At 42.0% G+C, this 16,586-nt stretch overlaps 2 protein-coding genes across 3 annotated transcripts; one reads left to right on the top strand and one right to left on the bottom strand.

Moving 5' to 3' along the window:
* Positions 1–1,518: 1,518 nt before the first annotated feature.
* cog2 (component of oligomeric golgi complex 2) lies at positions 1,519–12,582 on the top strand. 2 transcript variants are annotated; one of them, XM_071520426.1, is made up of 19 exons: positions 1,519–1,630; positions 2,147–2,308; positions 2,658–2,723; positions 2,813–2,893; positions 3,170–3,273; positions 3,692–3,800; positions 4,290–4,469; positions 5,048–5,172; positions 5,478–5,604; positions 5,835–5,974; positions 7,080–7,141; positions 7,243–7,394; positions 7,632–7,817; positions 8,021–8,093; positions 8,551–8,693; positions 9,326–9,465; positions 10,496–10,679; positions 10,831–10,945; positions 11,072–12,582. In XM_071520426.1, exons 1-18 carry the CDS (start codon positions 1,574–1,576, stop codon positions 10,927–10,929), a joined length of 2,190 nt encoding a protein of 729 aa, XP_071376527.1. In that variant the 5' UTR covers positions 1,519–1,573; the 3' UTR covers positions 10,930–10,945; positions 11,072–12,582. The 2 variants fall into 2 exon arrangements, with proteins under 2 accessions (XP_071376527.1, XP_071376526.1); XM_071520425.1 differs by having other exon boundaries at positions 10,831–12,582.
* A 692-nt stretch (positions 12,583–13,274) lies between these two features.
* On the bottom strand, positions 13,275–16,530 carry agt (angiotensinogen). Its single transcript, XM_071520444.1, has 6 exons — positions 16,108–16,530; positions 15,465–15,831; positions 14,864–14,988; positions 14,493–14,641; positions 13,554–13,710; positions 13,275–13,451 (listed from the first exon to the last, which is right to left on the bottom strand). Exons 1-6 carry the CDS (start codon positions 16,528–16,530, stop codon positions 13,275–13,277), a joined length of 1,398 nt encoding a protein of 465 aa, XP_071376545.1.
* Positions 16,531–16,586: the final 56 nt, after the last annotated feature.

The following is a 16,586-nucleotide window of genomic DNA, read 5'->3' on the forward strand; positions in this document are numbered from 1 at the left end:
TGTTTTTATTTTGTGTTGTTGTTTTTTTTTTAATATATATATCTTGAAAGACCTTAAAATATGTGTAATATGATTTTCTAATAAAGATTTATGTCATGAGTTTAGGTGGGTTTACCCTCCATTTCAATAAGGACAAAAAACCTTTAACACTTCCATTGTGCTCTGGTCTAAAACAGCTGATAATTTTGACTCTCCCTAACTTTAATAAAATCCTGCTCCTAATCCTAATCCTTTTGCCTTTTGAAACTTCAACACTAACGTTTCCATTGATTAGCCCCATGCCTTTATCTGGTGGACAGAGTCTAGCCTGAGAATCACTTTGGCCAAGGTTATTGATAACATAACCTCATTCAAAGACATTGGGATGTCAGGATATGGACATGTAAATTTAAAACATCATAAGGCGCTGCTGATAGAGCTATTCTACATTTCACTTCGTTTTGTGGCAGTGGAAATAGGCTACAGCAACTTCCACAACGATGACCGACCCTTGTTCATCATGCTTTTCAGAATCAGATTCAGATTAAGAGAAAGCTTTATTGAATCAAGCAGTAGCCTATATTACAATAGCACAGGATAAAATAAAGTACAATACAGATGATGCAGTGGGAATACAGTTCAGATGATACAGATTATGAATGTTTCCCCCAACATGAATTCCCATGTTGCAGAGTTACAGCCATACCTAAGTCCTGAGGCTGGGATATTGCTTTATCAGGATTGGTTGACATTTTCTTCATTGGCCACTCAAGTCTGCCATGTCTGAAATCACAGAAGGCCTTTAAGTGGCTTTGACATACTTTGCCTGGAGAGTACTAAACAGACGGGCCATGCCGGCCTTTATCTGGGTTGGATGTGATGATGTGATGTGGTGTGGTGTGATGATTCGAGGTGTTAAATCACAGCATACTCTACAGCATTGCAGTGATGGCTTTCCTGTTATTCCTTCCTTACTTCCGTCCTTCCTTCCTTCCTTCCTTCTACATTTCCTCCATCCTTCCCTCCTTCATTCTTCCGTCCTTTCCTCATTTATTTCTCTTTCTTTCTTTCTTTCTTTCTTTCTTTCTGTCTTTCTTTCTTTCTTTCTTCCCTCCATCCTCCCTTCTTTCCTTTCTTCCTTCCTTCCTTCCTTCCCTCCTTCCTTCCTTCCTTCTTCCTTCCCCCCTTTCCTTCCTTCCTCCTTGCTATCAAACTTGTTTTTTTAGAGTTAAAAACAGAAGGAAAATGCTTTGCAGATAGGGCTAAACCTTAGCCTATGGAGCCTGAAGCCTTAGTCTTAGCATTTTAAAACTGTGAATCACAGAATAATCAGATATAACGAGGTTGTTTTGATGCTGAATGATGTGATACACACGAAGTTGAAAAGCCCAAACCCATCTCCCATCCTGCCACAGTCCTTTACCCGTGGCGGCCGTTGGGAGGCGCGGTAGAATTATTGTAGCCCGCCAGACTCGACTCCTCTTCCTCGGTGGTGCTCTTGCCATGTTTGCGGAAGCTTGTTAAATCTCCTGTTCAGCAGCTAGCTAGAGGCTCGTCCCGTTTACTGTGTATGTTTCACACCGTATAATCAAAGATGAATCTGCCAAAGGGACCTGATTCTTTGTGCTTCGACAAGGACGTTTTTATGAAGGTGAGAAGCTGTTAACGTTACGTTTATTAACATGCTAACACTAGCTAAAGTTGTTAGACGAGCTAGTTGACGTTTAGCTGTTTAGCTGCTGTTACTGGCTGTTCCTGCTTCCTTCTTAAAGCTTCTTTGTTTTTTGGTAGAGATGCTTTATTTAGCAAGCTTTTAAACTTAAATCACAGTCTACAATGCATATCTGTATCACGCATATCTGATCTAAAGCCTGATCTAAAACACCAAACGACTTTAGATGACGAGGCAAATTAGTCAGTTAAACTTTGATGAAGGTGTCTGGTGATCTGTCTTGGTCTGTCTGCCTGTCTTGTCAAACATTGCCTGTCTCTCGGTCTACAGTACCTGTCTCTCTGATACAGCTTGTCTGTCTCTGTCTATGTGATACTGCATCTTATTGTATGCATGCCTGTCCAGTAGGAGCTGTTATCTGAGTATCTGTGTATCTTGCTGGTCTGTCCTGGCCTGTCGGTCTGATCTTGCTGCCTACTCTCTCTCTGGCCCCAGGATGACTTTGATGTTGACCAGTTTGTGGCGGAGTGTCGGAAGCAGGTCCAGCTGGAGGAGATGAGAGAAGACCTGGAGCTCTACTATAAGTTACTGAAGACGGCCATGGTGGAGCTCATCAACAAGGACTATGCTGACTTTGTTAACCTCTCCACCAACTTGGTGAGTGGTTATTATGATTGCATATCAGCCACTTTAGTTGTAGTTTTGAGCTTCATAGGCAGAGCCTGCAATCAACTATTAGTACTGCTCTACAATCATTGTCACACTTAACAGAATATGAAGCAGTTAGAAATGCGTGCCCAGGTCCTTTTGACCACTTTTCTCATTATGTCTAAATGACAAACTTGACACCTACTGTAAACTGGCTTGATGAATCTCAGAAATAATTTCTGAAAATGTTTTGTATATACTCTCAAAGTTTATCTTTGAAATGTTAAAGTAAGTAAATCTGAAAATGTTAATGTAGACTCTTTCTAAACACCGACCTCTCTCTGCTCCTTTTTCTCAGGTTGGGATGGACAAGGCCCTCAATCAGCTGTCTGTGCCCCTGGGACAGTTACGAGAGGAGGTTATGGTACGCATTGTGTGGTTGTACATGCCTGTCTTCTTTGGTCATTCTTGCCACAGAGTGTTTGCATGTCAGCTAACTCTTTTCTGTTGCAGAGCCTGCGTTCCTGTGTGAGTGAGGTGATTCACTGTATAGACAGCCAGCTGTCCAAACAGGATGACCTGCAGAAGAAAAAGGTTTGGCTCCTCAGCTGTTGTCGTCGGACTATCATTTGATTTATCTTTTCTTATTCATCTGTAAATAGATTTCTATAGTCAGTTTTATAAAACAGGCTAGCATTTTTAGTGTTGTTTGAGGGGAAGAGTTGTCAAAATAGGACGACTTTTGGTGCTGTATACTCAAGAAGATTAATGTATTTCCAAATTCTTGCGAATGAACTTGCAACAGGAAACAGTTTCCTAGTGTATGGATCAATCTGGATTACAGATCACATCATATTATCTGTTCAACAGGTGTGTGTGCTGAGGCTGATCCAGGTGGTGCGCTCGGTGGAGAAGATCGAGAAGATCCTCCACTCACAGAACTCCAAGGAATCCAGCTCTCTGGAGATCAGCAGGTAGGGAACTGACTGTACAGTAAAACCACCGGCAATCACTTGGTAGATTACTGTAGCTGTTGAATATGGGCAAATGGATGCATTTAGATATTAGGTCTTACCAGTTTTGTGTTACTCCCTTCTGTACCCTAGACATCATTTAGGGGTCGTAACTGCTGAAATAGGTGCTGGCCATAACATTGTATGTTTATCTTTTTGGTGCTGCAGTGCCCAAACATATTTTTCTGTAATGTGAACTTGAGCACTCCATCCCATTGTTGGAGAAATGTCTGTACTGTTGCCATGAAGCACCGCAAAGACTTTGGCTGAGTACTTGAGTGCATCAGAGGTTCAAATGGGTTGAGCTTGATTATTGCAGGCAGGTTGTACTAAGTGTGCGTGTGTGTGTGTGTGTGTGTGTGTGTGTGTGTGTCTACAGTCCTTTGTTAGCAGGTCAGATCCTGGAGAGGATAGCTACAGAATTTAACCAGCTGCAGTTCCATGCTGTACAGAGCAAAGGCATGCCCCTACTGGACAAAGTCAGACCTGTAAGTGTGTTAATCAGTCAATCGATCAATCAATCAATCAATCAATCAATCGATCAGACAACTGATAAATCAGTTGCCACTCAGTCAGTCCATCTACCTGCCCTTCTGTCCACTCATTAATCCTGTATTATCTGACAAAACAATGGACGAAACTATACTGACATCAGTGCTGTGATCTACACTGAGTGTTCAGAAAAGAGAAGGACCATATTCCTAATTCTATGATGCACCTCGTTCTGCACAATCCATGTTACACTTGTCTCCAGGAATTCCTCTTAAACTTTTAATTTCCTATCCATCGACATCTTCCCTTCATGATTGAAGTGGGTTTAATAGGAAAAATGTATAAGCGATCCTTGCTTTCACCTCAGTTCACGATTCACTTGATCTGTCTATTTCCTAGAATGAGTACATGGTCCTAATATTTTGGATACTCAAAGTATGTAAAACTCAAAGTAAATCTATGTCAAATGTTTTGTCCTCTGCCAGCGAATCGCAGGCATCACCTCCATGCTGCAGCAGTCTCTGGAGGGGCTGCTGATCGAGGGTCTGCAGACGACCAATGTGGACATGGTGCGCCACTGCCTCAGGACCTACGCCACCATAGATAAGACCCGAGACGCTGAGGCCCTGGTGGGACAGGTGCTGGTCAAACCATACATGGACCAGGTAAACCACACACACTTTTTGAAGCAGATTTCAGGGAATTTCTACTTTATCGAAGAGGTAAATTAACAGCCACCCATTTGTAACTAGCTGTATGTTATATTTGCTTCACAAAACTAGCGATAATCACATGAGAGTATAATAGCCAGCTAATGTTGCAGCAGCGAATTAGCCAGTGCTAGCCTCCTTAGTTAATAGAGTAAGAGATTTTAGTGCGTGAACTGATACTGAGCTCGCTAAATGAAGTGTCAATAAAAAGCAGCCAAAATATAACCTGCTTAGATACATACATAAACTAGAAGGGCACTCGGAGAGCGCAGACCTCGGCCAAGGTTCGTGCTATTATTGCTTGTTCGTGCATCGGATCCGGATCCGCTCCAAAATTTAATGGGTTCTTCCTTGGCCCATGCTACACCCTTCCACGAAGTTTCATGAAAATCGGGCCAGTAGTTTTTCCGTAATCCTGCTAGCAGACAAACTGAAAAACTGAAAAACAAAATCAAGTCCAATTATTATTTGAAGAGGTTGAATAAAAAACATTTCACACACTCTCCTCTCCTCTCCTCTCCTCTCCTCTCCAGGTGATAGTGGAAGACTTGGTGAAGTCCAATCCGAACGGTCTCCAGCTGATGTATTCTAGGCTGCTAGAGTTTGTTCCTCACCACTGTAGACTGCTTAGAGAGGTGACTGGAGGGGCCATATCCAGGTATTAATGCTATCACAGAACCAAAGTCATCATGCTAGTATGGAAACATAAATTGCTCTGTGCTGCCAAGAGCAAAACTGATGGAATACGGCCAACATGGCTGTTTGCTTCATTTCCACCAAATATGAACATGGATATGTATGGGGCCCAGTTTCCCAAAGCACCTTATTTACTTACTAAATATGTCTTGTTCTCATAAAGAGTATCAGCTTTATGACAGGTTCTGTCTAATGGCCTGGTATACTGCCAGATGAAGACAATACGATAACGTATTACTTATGTGTTGATGTTCCCTCTCCCCTCAGTGACAAAGCAGATGTAGTGCCAGGCTATGATTTCCTGATTAACTCTGTGTGGCCGGAGATCATCCGAGGGATAGAGGAGAGGATGTCCTACCTATTCAACCCTGGAAATCCCGACATATTCTATGAGGTACTGCCACACGGACACTGTGGGTGTGTGTGTACACGTGTAAAAGTTTCATCTTAATGTTATAGCAATGCATAGACAGTACAGTGCATTTTAACTCTGCCTCTGCTGTTGTTCTTGCGTTGGATGTATATACTGTATGTTACCACAGAATTCAATATGGAATTTGTAGTCTCACCTGCGTGTGTGTTTGTGTGTGTGTGTGTGCGTCTTCTGTTTGTCTTCTCTCCCAGCGGTATAGTGTGAGTATGGAGTTTGTGCGGAGGTTTGAGCGCCAGTGCAGTTCGCAGGCCAGTGTGAAGAGGCTGAGAGTTCACCCCTCATACACCAGCTTCCATAACAAGTGGAACCTGCCCGTCTACTTTCAACTACGGTGCATATTACCTTAATACACTTTACACACTACACTACAGCCTATAACTTAAATCAAGTACACAACGCAATATTCCTCATACATCAGTTTCCAGAGCAAATGGGACACCCTTAAACATGTTAAGTTTCATTCCAAAATGCTATATATACTTAGCTCATGTTCATTACTCACTTGAAAAATACAAAAACTTACATCCTCTAAAATGTATTTTGTAGGGCTCACATTCATGCCAGCATTATTTTATCAGCAAGTGCTATCTTTTTTTAAATGCTGATATCTTGTTTTGGAATTAAACTCTTCATACACATACAACTTCAGCTTTCATGACCAATGCATTTTGCATGAATGTTTAGCAATGGACAACAGTTTTAATCTTTTCTTGGGTGTGTGCAGCTTCAAAGTTTGACCTCAGTTAGCTTGAGTGAATACGGTCAGACATTTGGCAGGATGGAGGGCATTGTGTTGTATGTATTTTGAAGAACTGAATGGTCTGGCCTTAAGGACTCCAGGGCAAAGCCAGACTAGCTGTCAGCATTATTCCAGAAAAACTGGTTGATAAGTTGACCAGTGCCCTGTTTTTTTGGCAATTTAGAAAACTGCTTATGGATGGCAGTTTCATATTGAATGATGACAAGAAGCAAAGCTGTGGTGTCGGCCTAATACTAACCATAGCTCATAAACACGCCACTAAACCTTGACTGACTGGCCATTGATCTGTGGAAATTACAGGGAAGTTGGACACTGAGTCTTCTACTGTTTGTCAACCTCCCACTGCCCCCGAAACACACACACACACACACACACACACACACACACACACACACACACACACTGTAAAGTACACAACACACAGATTCACCAATGCACGTCAAGACAAAGATTAGATCTCACGTGTGCATTTCACAATACAAACAATCCTGCACAGCTCAGCCTTTGTGGAAAGTCCATCATTGCCAGTAAACTTAGTGTTTTTTTCTTGTCATGAACCAGTGTTTGTAGTTCAGAGCAGATTCAAGGAATACGTTGATAACAGATTGTTTTGAGAACAAGCTCTTTTCTCTCTCCCTCTCCCTCCTTCCCTGCCACACTCCCTCCTCTGCCTCAGGTACAAGGAAATAGCAGGAAGTCTGGAGAATGCTGTAAGTGATGGATTAGAAGCAGCCCCAGGTAAGCATTTACCCTCTCTTGTAAACACCAGTATGTTCCTATCTTACTTCCTGTGGTAACTCTGTGTGTGTGTGTGTGGGTGTGTGTGTGTTCCTGTCCAGCGGGCAGTGTGTACCATCTCCAGGTGTCTGAGGTACTGTGGTCCTGCCTGGTGAGGTGTTGGTCAGACAAGGTCTACCTGTCACCTCTGGCCCATCGCTTCTGGAAACTCACACTGCAGCTCTACTCACGATATGCCAAGTTCCTCAATGAGGTAAACTACAACGTACTGTTTTTTTAAGGTAACACTTTACAATAAGGGTACATTAATTAAGGGTTAGTTAAGCATTAACTTAGTGTACCCTTATTGTAAAGTGTTACCGTTTTTAATATTGATTCTTGCCTGTAATGATGTAAATAATATTTTTAAGGCCAAGGCATCCAAATTTAGAGCCTTGTTACTTGTTGCTTTGCCTGCTCTTGGTACTCACCTTGATTGGTGTGCTGACAGGTGCTGACTAAGACTCCACCCCCTGAGGTGCCTAAGGAGTCAATCAGGCCTTTGCCCAGCTCAGCTTCTTCCACCTCCAGTCGAACCTCATTGGATGAGGCCGGCAGCGAGAGCGGAAGTCCCGCCTCCCTCTCCATCAGGCAGCTGGTCTACATTGCAGCTGACATCCAAAAGCTGCAGGAGCAGGTGCGCACACACAAATATATTACATATAACATATCACACAGCAAAACTGCTCCATGACAAGATTTTAGATGATTTGATTTTGACCTAAGCCTAAATTTTAGTGACAAACAGTCCTTTTGACACTTTTATTATTGTGTCTTTGATATTTTAACTCTCTGGTTTCCACTCAATTGTTTCTGACAGTGGGCTTGTCTCTCTCTTAGATACCGAAGTTGTCAGAGATGGTCAGACAGAGGCTAGAGGCCATCGGATTCAAAAACTTCGCTATTGTAGAAGGTAAGCTACCCATACATAGAGCACAGGGAAATAATTGAACTTTTTACTTCCCTTGCACTGTTTGCCTGATCTTACTCTTCAATCTTTCCATGAACAGAAATTGTAATTCTCGTGGAATCTCAAATCTTTTTGGAGGATTTTTTTTGTAATTGGTTGGGACTACTCCTCTGTACTATATCCCACATGGTCTTATTATTATGGAAAACATGCAGAAGAGACAGCTCTTGGCACTAATATCAGTGTTCACTGACATTCAGAAAATTCAGACATTCAAAAATCCCAACAGGCTTTTGAACAGGATATAATAGAGAAAATCTCAATCACAAAATGTAATGATGCCTTAGCTGACTCTAAGGTTTTTCTTTTAGGCTGTATCCCTGGCCTCAGCACTAGGATAACTCAGGCTGGGTAACAAGTGACGCACTTGTGCATTTACTAGTGCCCTCTTCCTTGTCAGATGCACTAGCGGACTCTAAGGCTTGTCTGTCAGGTAGCATCCCCACTCTCAACACCAGGATGACCCAGCATCTGACTGAACGGTCCTGCCGCTTCCTGAAGAGCGCGTCTGAGGTGCCACGCCTCTACCGCAGGACCAATAAGGTCAGTGAAGCTGCACCGTACACACGTCAGTGCTTATTATTTCACAGCAACAAATGTGATAGCGTAGCCGCCATTTGTCCGATTTTAATGAAACTTGGAGGGATGACTCATTTTGGCACTGTTTCTGGCATTTAAAAAATTACATTGATTGGCCTGATGGGGCACTATAATTAAAGGTCAAAATTTCAACCTTGGAAAGGCCATAACTGCTACACCACCAAGCTGATTTTGATGAAACTCGGAGGTATGATGCGAGTTAATGCATGGATGGCATTAAAACAAATGGCATTGGGATACTCTATCCTTAAAGCCCTAACATTGAACCTATTGAATGTAATAATTAATGTTTGAGTGGGAGATTGAGCATAGTTCTAAGAGACTGTTTTATTTTACATTTTCTCTACCATTGCTAGCAATTTCCTTGCTGTTGTGACTCACTTTTGCGCATTGAATATAAGGGAAACACTGACAGGCCTGTGCACAGACACATAGACACCACTGAATTGTTGTTCATTGATGGAGGCAGCTAATAGTCCTATACACAGGCAAATAGTTAATGTGGATGTCCTTGCTACCAACAAGTTTGTGAAGAATACTCTCCTGATCTAACTTTCTACTTGCTTCCTGGACAGGATCTGCCGGTGCGTGCGTCAGCATACATGGACAACGCCTTGCGTCCGTTACATCAGTTGCTGACCGACTCAACGGGACTGGTCACTCCTTCTACAGCACAAGAATGGCTGCGAGTTACACTGTCTGACTGCACACAGAGGTGAGCTTACACACACGCACACACACACACACACACACACGTATATACATAGGATTGGCTGATCTGATATCCACAGGTTCTGTTGTGTGAATGGTCTTTGCTGTGCCAATGGTATTTTGACCCTCACCCATCTAATGAAAATGAAAGAATGACATCTTCATTCCCATCATGTTAATAACCACAATTATACAACAGGTAGTTCCGACCAAGCAATCTGATTGGTCAACTAGACATTTAGAACGTGATCAAATCAGCATGACAGCACACCTAGTCGTGCTCATCACTAAAAATATTACTCCGCCATATATTATTATACAATATATTTAAATATAACTCTGTTCAGCCTTGATGTTACCAGACGCTCTGGCATCCTCCATCAGCTGTGCCGGTGAGTCGATGACACGGCGCTACTAGCTTAAAAATACATGTGAAGTTCGCGGACATAGTAGCTAAATCTGTCCATGGAAAAATTATTTTTTTCAGCAGATATCTTAGTTACAACAAGATTGAGCTAGCAAGGCAGTTTTGTGTGTGTGGTATTTATTCAGTTTGGGAAATCCCACGATCTCTAGAAAGCATTAGCTCAAGTTGGCTGGCTGACTCAACAGGGACTAGAAATCGTCTCTGTTGCTAGGTTGTTACTAAGGGTCGGCCTACTTGCTGGAGTAGTAAACTAGGTTTCATTACAGAGTCTACTGACGCAACTAATTGTTTTCCAGTTATTTGTCATACCCCATGTATTTCCAGGGAAACGGAGATAACACTAGCAATCTTTTTTATTTTGAGAGCGAATTACCCCACAATATGAATACATTTTGATTATATCTTTTATTTTGTTGGTAACCATTGTATAATCGCAATATTACATTATTGCTTTATTTTTGCATTATTTGCCACATTTTACCTACATGAGGATGGTGTTTGTCTTCTGTGCCGGAATCTTCGGAATCAGATCTTTATCCAGCTAGTCTGCACCCCACCGAAGTTTGTGTTTCCCACCTGTCTTGACATGTCCACGCTTTGTGTGCAGGTACTATGAGACCATTTCGGAGGTGCTGAGTTCGGTGAGGAAGATGGAGGAGAGTCTGAAGAGACTGAAGCAGGCCCGGAAGGGTGCGGCCTCGACAACCACAGTGGGAGCTAATGGTGGACCCACAGACGACAGCAAGATCCGCCTGCAGCTGGCTCTGGATGTGGAGTACCTGGGAGAACAGGTGCAGCAGTGCTTCACAAACGCACATACACAACACAGGCATGCATTGAGGCACATACATGAACACATAATCATAAATAAACAATTCTGTGTCATTTGAAGTGCATTTGGTTGATCCTCCTCACACTGCTGTGTGTCATTGTCTGACTCAGATCCAGAAGATGGGTCTCCAGCCAAGTGACATCTCCATGTTTTCCACCCTGATGGATTTGGTCCAGGAGGCCCGAGAGCTGGCAGAACAGAACCAGTAGCACTACTGAACCCATAGTAAGCAAAACCCATTAACATGCTGGACTCATTTCTGCAACCCTCCACCTTGGGCTAAACAAACACAATACACTCGGTCTTACACAGCCGATGGTGGTGCATAATATCCCTGTCATCTTCCTACAGTACAAGATGTTATGGGACTCTTAATACCTGGATGAATAAAACAAATAAACAGTAGGCTTCATTTATTAAGTCTATTTATTAAGTTTCTTGGGCACAAGTTTTGTGCTTTTGACCAAATCCTGTCTAAAGTCATGGTTTATTAAAAGATTACTTTGTCACAATCAATGGCATTGTCCCCCCCCCCCCCCCCCAATTTCAAAACTCATTCACCAAGGTATGAATACAATAGGCATCATTTTTATTTTATTTTTTTAATTACATTTTTTGAAATGACAGTACCATGAATACTATGAGTTAGTAAAATATATATTAATATATATATATTTGAGGCCCAGTGAACCTTACAGAAAAATAATTTGCCTCTCCATCGGACCATGAAGAACCTCGGACTGGAGCGGTTTCTCTACTACTGGAATCCTTTTTTCAACCTCTAGTGCACACTTCTCTATTTCATGCAGCCATCAGCGCTGCGGTGTCACAAGTCCTTGACACAACAGGAAGCATCGAGCTCTGCCAGTGTTGTGACTGGTCAAGCTGTCAATTCTGGGTGGAAACACACAAGAGGAACTACTGACTTTCAAGGGCTTTTCAGGGCGAGAGCTGATTATAAATGGGAGAATTTTGTGAGATTGGATAATCATTGGGGCTGGTATTGGCAATATGAATACAGGGGACTGCAGTATTGCTGTTGGAGATTGTAGTTTTCATATGCAGACTAGAAGTTCAAGAAATAATTGTTCTTCTGCCTGTCTTAAATGTGTGTTTTATGGAGAGAATGTCAGAAACAAACCAACCATATTTCTCTGTTTACTGTTACCTGGTGAAGGATGAATAGCAAATGTAGAAGACGACTAGTGTGAATGATGTACATTTTTATTAAAATCAAAGTTGTAATATAATGCTATTAACATAATGAACTTAACGTAATAAAATAAAAAATGAACTTTGGATACAATGTTTAATTTGTGTGTTTGTAACCGAGAGGTCAGTAGTGAGATAGTAGCAGCACATAGTCACAGGTGGTTGCTCTGCATGTAACTATTCCCTTGCACCGCTAACAAGAAAGCCAGACAACTGCAACCACTGTTTGCATGCCAACACTTAAGGCCTTTTAACTTGTCAGTTGCCTTTGTTTTTGTAACTCTCATTTGCTCTATTCTTATCCTATTCGTTCATGTATCCTTTAACTGCTTGCTGCTGCAAAAGCCCAATTTTCCAAAGGGAATCATTAATGTTTAATCTAATATAATCAAATCTATTGTATTTACAGATTTGATGAAATTCACTTGGCCAGATTAAGAAATACGTACAACATATGTACCAAATGTCATTAGCAAGAGTGAGAGACAAGATTTTGGAAATGAAGGACAGGAGGACAAAAAAACGCTCTTATCTCACTGTGTCTTTTGTGGTATCATTTGTTTAAGACAGTGTGTCTTGTGTCTTTCACTACATGTTTTTTTTTACAACTTTAGGCTGGCTGAGTATTAGCTGATGTAAACAGAGATGGGTAGCACAATAAATCCTCCAACTATTTAAATGCAGAATTCATTTACTGCAAAAGTTAGAAAGATAGTGACTCTACACTGTCAGATTCAGTATCTCTAAATCCTGTAGTTGCAATTTTTGAAGCCTTCCCTCTCCCAACTCGGTTTGGTGATCAAAATTAATACAGGACTCTTTTGAGGCCATGTAATTGAAATTAATATCTTTTAAGTCCTGATGAATAAGAGACAAATAGATTGACATTTCAGCTACATTGAGAAACAAATGTTTTATTCCAGCAATCACAAATCGTAACAAAACAAAAATAAACTCTTAGTTAACACAATATACAAAGTATTAGTCATTTGTCATAGAGAATCGTGGCTACTGTACCTACTCTACAGAAAAATACTGTACAGAACACTGCTATAATAAACTTTACAGAGGAAACAAATTTATAATATAATACTGTATAATACTGATAGATCCTTCTTGAATGAGATTGTGCTGAATTTCCTCATATGTATGGACATTAATGCAGTTGAAAACCATGAGTATGATCTAAATTAGATATTCATAGAGTGACTGATTTCAATTCCTGCAGAAACTTTAGCTTTAGTGGATGAAGTTTGTTGGTAACATTGCAGAGAAACAGGACTGGCATGTTAGACATTTTTCACATCAGAGGTTTGTGGTGTTGTTCAAGCACTATATAACTTTAGAGTGTAGGATTGGTAATCTTGCCCAACATAAGGATGGCATTAGAATCTCCTTCTGTGATAGAAAAGAAGAACGGCCGGTTGATGGACAGCTTCAGAGGCACGCCCGCCTCCTGGTTCTTTTCCTGAGGTTCTGCCCCTTCCTCTGACATCTCAAACAACACCTTGTTGAACGCCTGAGAGGAGATAGGGATGAGTTAATGACACACACACACACATACATATACACAGTGATAGATTTCTGTAATCTGACGAGACGACCATCCAGTCTATTTCACCTTATCTATAGCGAAGGGTTTGGTGGTGCTGAGTCTGTTGAATTCAGCCTGGGAGCCCATCAGTTTGGTCTCTATTTCTGCAGCCATGTCGGTCAGCAGAACACGCAGATCAGTCACAGATGACATGGAGAACTTAGGCAGAGATAGCTCCAACAGACTGGGTGGATGGACAGAGGGGGAGACAGTTTGTAAATTTCTGCTGAAACGTAGCTGAGCTGAAATGGGGTTGTCTCACCCTCTCTCTACAAATCCATAGCTCCATGTTGATATGATAACACATTATTGATTGACTGACTGAGGGGCTGATAGACAGTTACCGACTCAGGTCTTTTTACCTGGAGCAAATAAAGAGGTACATATATCCAGGCTCATGGAAAAACACTTAGCCAAACAAACACTTAAAAACCAAAAGCAATTGAATTTCAAAGTTGTGTTTTCCAGGCCTGGAAAAACGTATGGAAAATGATACATGTCAAAAAGGTTTTAGAAATGTCATGGAACTTTGTTCGTAAACAGTTGACAGATGTTTATCGTCAAGCTTTGATGCTGGTAGATCTAGGAACCTTTGTGTAATCTAAAATATACATTTCAAAATTCCTTAAGTCCCATGTGATAAGTTGCCAAAACAATTAGAAAAAATAAGACCTGGGATATTAAAATAAGCTATCCAATCAAAATCTGGCATTTGAACAACATGACAATTATTGGTCATGGAAATGTTGCTTTAAGTCAGGAAAAAGTCATTCAAAAATTGAAAAGGAAAAAATGGACACAGAATGTAACACAGATTCCGAAAGTTTAAGATGGCAAAAGATGAGAGATGGTTCAGAGTACCAGCCCTTCAACTTGTCATACTTTGAATGACAGCAATGGCTGTAGGCTACATGGGATACTGGATCTGGATTTCAGGTTAAGGTTCTGAAAAGGCAGTAGACTCACCCTTCCTTGAGGTTCTGGTGCCATCCAGAGATGACGTCGGTGCGAAGCTTGGCTTCTACGTCGTGGAGGTTGGCCCCTTCATGAGGCAGGACCAACAACATGTAGGACCGCTTACTCAGAGGCAGCTTCACAACTGTACACTGCCGCGCCTTCATAGTAATATAAAATACAAAAATACATATCACTGATGAGGACCAGTCATTAAATTGGAGAATTAATTTACAGGCAAGGGTAATAGAGGAGCTATGGCCTGTGAGTGAGGAAGATTTGAGCTATCCCACCTCCAGGATTCACACTTAATCTCACATTTCACAGCAATCACAAATGAAACAAATGAACAAAAAATGCAAATGTCTCAAACAAAGATTTACCTTGTCATTCAGGTAGTGGTACTGACCCGTGTGGGTCATCAGAGGGGCCATCACTGTGGTTGTTTCATCCACATGAAACTCCTGCTGTGAGGTCCTCTCTGGTTGGAAGGCTGTCCTCCAGTTGCCTATGTAGACACAGCCAAGAAACTCAGGTAAGGACTTTATGCATTGTGGTTGGTAGTATTTTCATTTTTTATATCATCTGGGTTGCTCCTATGTTACTGTGAATTGCATATGGTGACTGCACAAAGTCTAATCCCTTGACATATGACTAGATAGTAAATTAAGGAATTCTGACTATGATAATAAGTGATAAAGTATGAGTGCTTCATCTGGCCCAGGGTGAAAAATGAAAATGTTAATTACAATTCAGCCCTGAAAAATGTTATCTAGCCCAAATACAAACTTTGGTGCTACACAGTGTGCTAGTAAGTTGTGGATAAAGAAATACTGGAACAGTATAGTTGATTGAATGTTATCATCTTGGTAAACGGGATGAAGATTCATCCACATGCGATGAAGAGTTATACTTTAGATCCTTGTTGTGCTGTGGAAACCAACTTTACAATGGTCCAAAGAAGAGACTGGCAGACAGACAGACCTTTGAAGCTGAAGGAACTGATGAACAGAAGGTTGGTGCTGGAGCTCAGATCTTTGAAGACGCTGTTCACCTTCCCATCTGACGTCTTCTCCATGAAGCTGTTCACCAGCTCCTCTGCCTCCTGAGGCGTGGAGAAGTCCACGCCACGGATGAAAGACATGTTCGAGAAGTCCTGCGTGCCTCGAATGAAGTCCTCCGATAGGTGGGCATCTCGGCGAGTGAAGGCCCAGACCTGGGTGCTGATCTCGTCTTTAGGTCCATCGTCCACTAGAGAGTTGATGCTCTGCAGGGTCTTCAGAACTTTGTGCCCGTCCACTAACGACACGCAGTCCTCTCGGTCAGTGTCTCTGTTCAAGCCCAACAGAAGCTGGCAGGAAAAGTGTTGGGATCAATTTTAATTCTTTGTAGCGTGAAAGTACAAGGCCTCATAATCAGATAGAAAGGCCTTAGAATTGTATCTAAAACTTTCAATTTATACTCCAATACATCAATCATTCATTCAAGCTGGTAAAGAATCAGTAGGTTAAAGTTTACTGCATATGCCTGTCCCAAAGCCTTGGAATATATCACTACCAAATTGAGCATTGGCTCATTTTATGAGTTGCACCGTAAGAATTGTTGACAACAAATCAAAAGCAAGAACCTGGTATGAGCTCGCGGTCTTCATGGAGGCTCCCAGGTAGAAGGTAACGAGGGAGCCGTAGGTGTTCACCGGAGAGAGGAGGGTGTTGGTGCCACGCTGCTTGGTGCTGAGAGCCTGGTACATCCTCAGGCCCAGAGAGTTCAAGAGCTCTGCCAGAACCGCCGTCCTCTGGGTGATGTTCTGCCTCTGCCCATCTTGGTCTGACAGGTCCCTGCTGTCCGGCGTCAGGACTTCGTTGTCGAGTGGGGCAACAGGAAGTGTCTCCAGAGGCTTGGCAGTCTGGGACTGCAGCGTCTCACAGCTGACGTTGTCGGCGGCAAAAAGATAGAAGGGGTGAACGTAGACACGGTTGGCATGACTTCCTGAGAGGCTGCAGCATAGTAGGAGGCAGAGGAGGAGAGCAGGGGGCCACAGTCTCTGCATTTTACCTTTGCTGATAAATCACCTTACAATGGTTTCTTCTGTGGAAGAGACAAATT

Source organism: Centroberyx affinis, unplaced genomic scaffold (assembly GCF_046629955.1).
Source record: "Centroberyx affinis isolate AG114_WGS23_722 - 3 ecotype Tasmania unplaced genomic scaffold, CSIRO-AGI_Caff_v1 ptg000801l_1, whole genome shotgun sequence".
Taxonomy (NCBI): Eukaryota; Metazoa; Chordata; class Actinopteri; order Beryciformes; family Berycidae; genus Centroberyx; species Centroberyx affinis.